Source organism: Myotis lucifugus, unplaced genomic scaffold (genome assembly GCF_000147115.1).
Source record: "Myotis lucifugus unplaced genomic scaffold, Myoluc2.0 scaffold_147, whole genome shotgun sequence".
Lineage (NCBI taxonomy): Eukaryota > Metazoa > Chordata > Mammalia > Chiroptera > Vespertilionidae > Myotis > Myotis lucifugus.
The window spans coordinates 2891349-2901644 of NW_005871195.1; the positions used below are offsets into that span (position 1 = coordinate 2891349).

The window sequence follows — 10296 nt, forward strand, 5'->3', positions numbered from 1 at the left end:
TAAAAATTCAACATGAAGATATCTAAATATTTGTATCATTCTTTTTGTGACTATCTTGATCCACAGAACAAATCACTCAATGCAAATGTGTGAAACAAATGCTCTCATGCTCTCTTTTAATCTGAAGTTCTCTACTAGATGAAATGATGAACACTTACCACATGCTTTTAATAGTATAATTACTTTAAATGTGAAATAGTTTAGCCCACTAGTTAAGCAGCAACTTAATATTTTGATTAAATTGCTTTTGTTCACTTAGACAGGGAGTTAAACTGCACCACACCTGAAGATAGCAGTCTTGAAGCCGGAAACAGAGCTCCAGGCTGTATCCACCTCAGAAGTGCATTTTGGGAACACTTGCCAACAGAAAATGTGTTTAGGTGTTGATTTTTCAAGAAAACTATACATAGAGAACTGATAAATGTCCAAACAACCTCCAAGTAAGTACCACAAAACATTCCATTACTAAATTTCACACATAAAGAAGGAAGTCAAAATTTGATATCTGTAATATTATTCACCCTTTCCTCATGGGTCAGCTTTTAAATGATAAAACATTCTGTGGGTTCCAAAGGTACACAAACTGCCCATCAACAGAATAAGTTTCATATTACTAGCATCATATTACAATCCTCATAGATTATCTCCACTTATTTAAATGTACAAGAATATACTGGTTACCAGGAACCCCATCTAGAACTGAATATAATATGGCACACGGAACTGCAGGTCTCATATTGAGATAACTGATTTCTGTATTGCACCTCACTACACTGAACATGATAGCCATCTATATATATAAAAGCCTAAGTGACTGGCACACTGGCCCACCGGCCCACTGGCCAGTAACTATGACGTGTACTGACCACCAGGGGGCAGACCCTCAACTCAGGAGCTGCCGAGCTGCGATGACTTGGCAGCTGTGGTTCTCGGGTGGTGCACCCAGAACCAGAGAGGAGGGAGCCCAATTCTGGGGTGCGTTACCCAAGAACCACCTTCTCGCAATCTGGGAACCCTTGGGGGATGTCGGAGAGCTGGTTTCAGCCCAATCCCTGCAGACCAGGCCGAGGGACCTCACCAGTGCACGAATCCGTGCACCGGGCTTCTGATTAACTTATATTTGCAAATGGACTTCTGAGTTGCATTATTTATAACAAAGGGTCTTAACAATGCTCATATTTTCATGATAAATACAGCAAATATATGTGTTTGTAAAACCCACTCTTTGAAAGTGATTTGCCATGGTACTCCTATGTAAAATGTTTCTGGTAAAATGAAAGTATCTTATTTTATCTGGACAAATCTTTACCATTGAATTATCACTCTCTAGCATAAAGATTATTTGGGGGAAAATCACCAATTAAATTACTGATTGATATGCGATCCTAGTTATTGCCAAAAGTTATATGACAAGCTCTCAGAAAACTGTTTTCCCCTAACTTGTGATAACCCTAATAAGACATATCAAAGCCGATTTTGTGTCCATAAACATTTCTTTGCACTTCAAATCTTCTATGTTCATGTAAAGGCATGGACATTTTGGTATGAAATGAAAGGCAACTGTCAACAATACAGATTATGCATTTCAGAATCAACCTGTTTTCCAATGTAAAACAAAATCACTATTTCCTCAGATCACATCTTTAATTGGAAAAGTGAGGATAAAGGGCTTCTTCATAAATGAAAAATAAAATTATTCAAGGCATATGCATATTGCTTTAAATTTTTGATAACTACAAGACATTTGTTGATTGTTCAGGATACAATTAGCAACTGACTGCATATCCAACCTTAAAGCAAATTTTTACAACTAATTCAACTCTGCTTCCTACTTCTTCATTAATTACTAGCTAAGGGACTTGAAAGTGCCCTAATGAATTTTACATTAGATTTTGCAATATGAACAGTGCATATTATCACTGCTTCTAGTAAATACATAAATTGGCTTTTCCAAGTTGCATTTTGAGAAGTTGTAAAGATTCTGGCTGGATTTTTACAACATTTGGCATTAGAGACTGAGTCAAAAAGCATTTTCACAAAACACAAGTTGCTGTAATCACATTTCCCAGGTAAAAATTAATCTTACTACTTTATTATAATCTGTCTGTTCTACTCAGAGTTCTTATATTTTTCCTACTGCGGCTCAAAAAGAAGAGAAGGAATCCCATCTTTATTGACTTTTAAATATGCATTCTATAAGGCTTAAAATACTGCTGTCTTACTAGCTTTCTATAAACTTCATATTCTATATAACTATCCAGTCACTTGACAACCACTTTACTTTGGATTCGATACTTATGGTCTATGACTTCACAACCATTTACTATCTTCATAAAATTATTTTAAGTCGGGAGTTAAAAAAAACTATACACAGACTTAGCAAGAGAGGCACAGCCCTGCACCTAAATCTAATCAGACACAGGTAGAACCTTAACTTGCCTGATCAAAGAGCAGAACACAGACTGCCATGGAAACCTCATGGACAGCTTTCTTTATAAAATGTTTCTCTAATTTTATAGCCAGATAAAAGGTCACATATTGAGTATCATCCATGAAACATGATATCACAAATGGCACACCACCCTGAACTGAATACTCAAAGCAAATACCACATGGATATTATTGATCACATTGATACTACAGAGCAGAGTCACACGGATGGAAGTTTATACAATAGAAATGTAGACATTTACATTTGAAAAAATATACCTGAGCTCCAAGTTGAGAAAAGTCAGGTAAAGACTCTCAATGATTACTCCAAAAGCATCAAAAAGCACCTCAATTTGCACTGCTTAAAGATTCGCATCTGATAACAACCCTTTTATAGTTATTAATACTTAATAATGCTCTCAGAAATCATTTGATTTTCACAGTCACTGTCTCAAAATTGTTTTTCCTGCTCAGGTTGTCAGTATAATCAGATATGCAATTCTGTTTTTAACCAGAGAGTATATTTCCTAGAGAAAATGTTGCTCTCATTTGCCTTGTCTGACAGTGTATAGGTTTTGTTACAAACTCTTCTTCCTCATTACTTAAAGAAAACAGATATAAGTTGAAAACATACAATAGTTCTTCATGGGGAGAATCAAATCAAAATGCAATATATTAGCCAAGCTTTGCCTGTCAGGAGTTTGGTGGTCTATGAAATATATCTATTTCTGTAACAGATTCCAAGTAGTTTTGGTCCCACCTGTCACTATGTTAATGAGGCATTGCCTAGAAATTTCATGGGCACCAAAACTGGTGCCCATCAGTTTAGGCTCATGATTTGGGGACATCTTAAAAATATTTCCTTGCTATAAAAACTTAGATCTAGATAAGAGTTTCTATTTCAACCATGCAAATTTTTAAACACTGAAATCCCCTGCAATGAAACAAATATCAAACCTCTCTTATGGACAATTTACTCTTCAGCTGCTTTCACATTTTGCAAACCCAAGAGAAACGTCCTCCACTCTCTCACTGCCCTGCTGTATGACCAAATCCTAGAAATAATCTATGGATTAGAGTGATCAAAGAATTTGAGAATTTCTAAGTACCTGCAGAATTGCTAAATACCTGCAGAATCTCTAAACACAGCTATGTGATTCCCCAGTAAACTGCAGCAAGCAGGAGAGAGGGGAAAAACCCCTCACACAATCAAGCATTTTTTAAAAAATTTCCTTCCACATTGAAGACACTGCCTGCTTAGACTGAGGCACATTCAACGGCAAGGCAACCCTGTCAGAAACATGAAAAATACATCCACAGAATCCAGATCGACCCTCAATGAAAGCTGCACTGCACACATCGCTAGCAACGTGCATCTCAGCAAACACCCACCAACTGTATGTTAGTGACAACATTCAGAATAAACACAACACAGAAACACAGTGAGCCTTTCTTATTCCATTTCAACTTCGTGATCAAGCTCTCCCGGCCTCGATTGAAGAAAAATAAAAAAGTCATTACCTGTATGAAGAGAACCTGTTAATAGTCTGAGAAGGTACTGGGCAAATTTCAATATTTCACGTTTACACCGTTTTCTACAGCCACTCATCTTAAGCAACAAGGTATTCCTCTGAGAAGAGCCAGAAGTCTTTGCCAATAAAAAAGAGACAGCCTCTGAGGGGAAACTTCTGTCTCAGTTTGTGTCACAGGCTGCCTCACAACTCCTGTGGAATTAGCTGTTAGTGCCTCAATCGGAAATTCCTGTAAAAAGCTAGAGAAGCCGAGACAGACAGAAGAGGAACGGGGTGGTGAGAAAAGGCTGCTTCTCAGAATGGTCCCCAAGTTCTTCTGTGGCACAGACAGGCTGCCCTTCACACTTGTAGGGACCAACGGAGGCTCAGCTCAGCATCCCCCCTCCTGGAGCGATCACAACCTCACCGACCACTCGGAGGGAGGCGGGGCCTGGATGCCAGCTCATCAATGAATCAGCATGGAAGCCAGGGAGGGGACAGATGACAGGTCACTGGGGCTGCAACCCTTCGGATACTCATAAAAGGAGCCTGCTAATGCAATCCAGCCCGCTGCGGGGTGAGTCTGAGGGTCCGAGGCTGTGCAAAAATGTTTCCAAAAATAAAAGGCAAGTAGGGAAGCATGCTGCTCAAGGTCAGACACCAGACAGTTCCCTGGCACAGTGTTAATCAGATTCAGAAAGCCTAATTGGTGGGACGGCTCCCTGGAGGCGCTGACCCTGACTCTAAAAAGCAGAGTAGAAGGTTTACCTCCCAATCGAGAAGCTGTTCAGTCACAGAGAAATACCCTCCACTTCAGGGGCACAGAGGTGGAAAATCAGCTGTTAGAGAAATTCAGCTGCTTTCTGCACTGTCCAGGCTCAGGTATTTGGAAATCAGGAAAAAAAAAATCATTATATGCTTTAAAATACAGTAGCCTGGAAACCACAACTTTTAAGCCCCTATGCTTCGCCTCCAGGTGACTGAGCTCCGAAACGAATTTGCTGCGTTAGCCTCAGAGGAGAGCCTTCTTCAGTTACTTCATATTTCTAAAAGGCAAATTGCAACTTGCTAGCTCCCCGCCAATGGACTTTCTTTGGTTTTTTTTAAATATATTTTTTATTGATGTCAGAGAGGCAGGGAGAGGGAGAGAGAGGTAGAAACATCAATAATGAGAGAGAATCATTGATCGGCTGCCTCCTGCACGCCCCCTATTGGGCCCCTAACCCGGGCATATGCCCTCGACCGAAATCGAACCCTGGACCCCTCAGTCTGCAGGCCGCCTCTCTATCCATTGAGCCAAACTGGCTAGGGCCCAATGGACTTTTTAAAAACATATGTTTTTTATTAATTTTACAGAGAGAGGAAGGGAGAAAGAAACATGGATCGGCTGCCTCCTGCACGCCCCCTATTGGGGATCGAGCCTGGAACCAGGCGTGTTCCCTGACCAGGAATCAAACCAGCCACCGGGTGGTGCATGGGGCAATGCCCAACCAACTAAGCAACACTGGCCAGGGCCTAATGGACTGATTTTATTAGTGGGCACCACTGGGAGAGTCTCCAATTTTCACCAAGTACTTTTCTATTAAAAGGCAATGTTACTGAGGTAGGCAGTCGCTTCGAAAGCCAGAGGGCTATAGGCTTGCCTTAGTTAAAGGCGAAGGGGTTTTGTCTGGGTTTTGTTTTTCTTTTCATTCTTAAATCCTTGGGCAGGCTGCAGGATTTCTCTTCATTCTAATTTATACTCCAGGGATTTGGTCTGTTTATTTTGTTTTTGCTTGTTTTGTATAAATGTAAATATTAAAGAGATTTAGTACATACGGATATGCATCCTCCAGCTTTTAAATATCTAGACAGGCTCTTTTTTTTTCTTGACAGTTGTGACAATTCTAGTTGGAACTAATATTTCCCAACAATACCATGCATGAAATGGTGTTCTTTTACAATAAAGAAAGAAGCAATCCTAAAATCCTAGAATTAAACAGATTTAACAGTAACCCCTTGTCTTCTATAAACCTTCCCATTCCCACCAGACTCTGTGGAATCATTATTTAAATGAAATCATGAAGCATGCTCTCTAGAAATTTTCAGCACTTTCGTTGAAAGTGTCTGAGCTACGAATAGATCCATACACACAGGTTAGCAACATGCTTCTTGAAATTCTTGCTCTCATGCATTTGCCATAAGGGATGGTGTCCCTAGTTTAAAATAGGCAGAAAACATACACTACTGCGGTTGTATGGTTGGGCTAATTATTTTAAAGCCTCGTTTTATTATCTATAAAATGGGGATCAAAATATTTATTTTGTTTGTTGGAGAGTGAAATAAGGTAAGATACTAAGCAGAGCACTTTCATGCATTGATGCAGAAATTATGTATTGAGCCTTTGTTATGTTTCATGTATGGTTCTAGGTGCCAGAGATAGAACAGTCAGGAAGAAATGGAAGCCCCTGCATCCAAGGAGCTTGCACGTCAGTATAATAAACAACAATTAAACAAGGAATAAATAAGAAAATATCACTTACGAGTAAGTGCTGCAGAGACTATTGAAACCAGACTGGTAAAATAGGAAGTCAGTAGGTTGAGTGGTCAGGAAAGATATCTCTTAATTACGCTGGGATACAAATCACACAAGAAGGAGCCAACCATCAGCCATGAGATGTTTGGGGGAAAGAGCATGTCAACAGAGGTAGAAGCTTGTGCAAAGACTGCAAGCAGAGAATGGGCCAAGCATCCTAAAGGAACAAAAAGAAGGATGCAGCTGCTGTGGCATACCTCCTGAGCCAGGAGGCACTTACAGATGATTGCATAGAGGAAGACAGGGCTCTAGTCAGAGCATACTAGTCGTAGGGCCTTATAGCCAGGGTAAGGAATTGGGATTTCAGTCTTTGTGTGCTGGGATATCTCTCCAAGGACTAGGGAAATTCTGTGATCTGTCTGCTATGAAAAGGGTGATCGTGGGGAGCAGGTATGGAAGAAAGAACACCTCTGAGGGCGTAACAGTGGTTCAGGTGAGAAATGCTGGTGGCCTGGCCTGGAGTGGAAATGAGAGGAGGTTGCTTTCTGGATATATTTTGAAACAATAAATAGGGTTGGGAATAAGGGAAAGAGAAGAATTGAAGATGACTTAGTTTGGAGCTTGAAACATTAGATGGGTATATTTAATGAGTTGATGAAATAGACACACTGCAGGTACACTACAGGAGTTAAGAAAATAAACAATTCTGCATTAAGATATCTTCAGTGTACTCATAATTTAAGATGTATTTTTACGGACATTTGACAACTTATGTAAAATGGACCCATTATTCAAAAAAAATTAAAATAATCTACCAATGAAATAATTTGAACAGCCTTATAATTAAGTAAATTTAATTTACATTTTAAAATCCCTCAAAAAAAGAGAACTTCAGGTCACATGGTTTTCCTACCAAATATGAAGAAGAATTAACACCAATTCTTGACTATCTCTTCCAGAAAGTAGAACTTGTTTTATGTACTTAGTATTATCCTGATTCCAAAACCAGACAAAAGCATAACAGAAAACTATACACAAAAGATCTCTTACTAATATAGATTTAAAAATCCTTAACAAAACATTATCAAAGAGAATTCAGGAATATATAAAAAGTAGTACATATAATAGCCAGGTGGGTTTCATTCAAGAGATATAAGACTAACTCATTATTGAAGAAAATGAAGTAATTCACCATGTTTACAGACTAAAGAAAAAATAACATAATCATACCAACTGATTTTCTTAAAGCATATGACAAAATTTGACACCCATTCATGATTTTGTAAATCTCAGAGAAATAGAAATAGAGGGCAGCTTCCTCAACTTGATAAAGAGCAAATACAAAAACCAACAGGTAACATCCTACTTAATATTGAGCAGAGGGACTGAATGCTTTCACCCTAAGATCAGGAACAAGGCAGGAATAAATGTCTGCTTCAACCAGTGTTATTCAACATAGTGTTGGAAGTACTAGTCAGTGCAATAAGGTTACAAAAGGCAATTAAAGCAAAAAATAAAATTATCTTATTTGCAGAGGACATAATTAACTATGTAAAATTTCTCAAGGAATCTACAAAAACAAACAAACAAAAACAAAACAAAACAAAAAAACAGAATTAACTAGTGAGTTTGGCCAGGTCACAGAAAACTAGCTAAACATTCAGTTGTTTTACTGAGGAATTAACTGTTGTGCTAGCAAGGAAGATGTAGACACTAAAATTTAAAATCCATTTCTTACAATTTCATTAAATTCATTTCTTACATTTCTTATAATTTCTTCCAATTATCTCAAAATAAAAAGTTACCTTACAATTAAATAAAGATAATTTTTAAAATACCTTTTTAGCTCTTACTGTACTTTAAGGTTATAGGTCTGAATATACACAAGTGAACCAAACAAACAAATCTAGTGGTTCATGAAGCTTATATTACAACTAGGGACTCAGTGCATGAATTTGTGCACCTTGAAAGGAATTGTGGGCTGTGAGGCTGCCATGGGCACAGGGGCAGGTCTCAGCCCATCCTCCGCATCCCCGCCTGGCCCCTCCCACCGTGGCCCCCGGTCCCTTCTCTGCTGGCAGACTGCTCCCACTGCTGCTGCTCCCACAGTGCCGGCCCCACTCGCTCGCACCTGATGACAGCACGGAGTGATTGGGGCCAGCGCCAGCAGCAGGTGCGAGTGCCAGGCGGGACTGCAGCAACACGGAAGCAAAGAACTTTCAGTAACCACCAGAGGCTCACCCCAATGACAGCTATTGGTGCCCTGCCTTGGTCTGGCGACCCTGCTCACCAGCTCCACCATCCCGTCATGGCTGACGTCCACCATGTTCCATGTGCGCCCCCTGGTGGTCAGAGCATGTCATAGCAACCGGTTGTTCGGTTGTTCTGTTTGGTCTATTTGCATATTAGCCTTTTATTATATAGGATGGCGAAAAAGAGACAACAGAATGAGTCAAGGAGAACTGAATATGCTGAATGGTGATGCAAGTGGAATGGAGTGATCATAAAAGTCTTCATTGAAATGACAGTTGAGCAAAGAGTTGAAGGAGGCGCAAGAGTGGGCCATGTGGATACCTGGAGGACACATGCGGGAACTTTCTCTGCATCTGCATGTTTCCGCAGCCTCTGACAGGCAGTCAATACAAATAATTCTGTTGGGGAACTTTCCTGAAATCAGCTCTCTGTAAAGGCTCATGCTTGATGTCAAAGCCCAGAGCAACAATACGGTCAATCTTTTCTCTGGGAAAGCAATTACAAATCACCACTTTTTTTAGAGAACCGTCTTGCCTGTATCTATTTATTGTTGGAAATTGTTAGGGGAAATACTGTTGTTAATGTTATCCTGAAGAAAGCACCAAACATAATTAGTAAGATAAATATAAAATGTCAGAGTACTAGAAAATTTTAAAAAATGCTCCCTTCGCCGAAACCGGTTTGGCTCAGTGGATAGAGCGTCGGCCTGTGGACTGGGGGGTCCCAGGTTCGATTCTGGTCAAGGGCATGTACTGGGTTGCGGGCACATCCCCAGTAGGAGATGTGCAGGAGGCGGCTGCTCGATGTTTCTCTCTCATCGATGTTTCTAACTCTCTATCTCTCTCCCTTCCTCTCTGTAAAAAATCAATAAAATATATTTTTTAAAAAATGCTCCCTTAATGATCAACTAATGAGGATTAATATAACCATCATCTCCAAAAAGTATCAATAATCAAGGTTGCATGCTCAAAAATAAGAGATGTCTTTAATGTTTCAGAACTGCTTCAGCAATGCAGGTGTCACCACAGAAAAATGTAAGTGAATTTTATAACAGGTCATCAAGGGTTTTCTTGATGAACAAACTAGTAAGCATCTTCAGCATAAGGTACAGAATCTAGTAAAGTTTCTTGCAGTAAATTTCTAGCTAAGTTTAATGTAAAGGCAAACTGTAAGGTAAGAACTAAAGGTCCTATGATGAGGGAGGATTCCACAAGCAACCACTAGTCATATGTAAGTTACAGAGGAATCTGAAAGTGTGGGCTCATTCCATTTGTATTCTCATTGCATTATGGAGAAATTTATTTTCTATTTATTTTCTGACCAGTTCCTTTTGACAAGTCTAAGTTCCAAGGAAAGTAGATTTTAAATACACTAGGATCATCCTTGGTGCTCCCTACAATGGTAAAAATCAACATGATTGGCTGATTAAGGGAAGATGGTTAGCTTTCCTTTAAGGAAAAATAGAACCCACTGATTCCTAAGAACACCCATGCCGCGGTGGAGTTTTCCCCCAAACCCTACTTCTCTCAGTACATCTTGGTGCATTCTGTGTATCTCAGTGGGAATAGACATTGTTATGCTTTTCAA

The 10296-nt window shown here is 39.5% G+C and overlaps 1 protein-coding gene across 1 annotated transcript in view; it reads right to left on the bottom strand.

Moving 5' to 3' along the window:
• KCNIP4 (potassium voltage-gated channel interacting protein 4) overlaps window positions 1-4282 on the bottom strand; it is a 732108-nt gene extending 727826 nt beyond the window's left edge. The window contains exon 1 of the mRNA XM_006095002.3: window positions 3952-4282. Coding sequence (XP_006095064.1) covers window positions 3952-4039 — 88 coding nt within the window. The 5' untranslated portion in view covers window positions 4040-4282. The remainder of the gene's footprint in view (window positions 1-3951) is intronic.
• Window positions 4283-10296: the final 6014 nt, after the last annotated feature.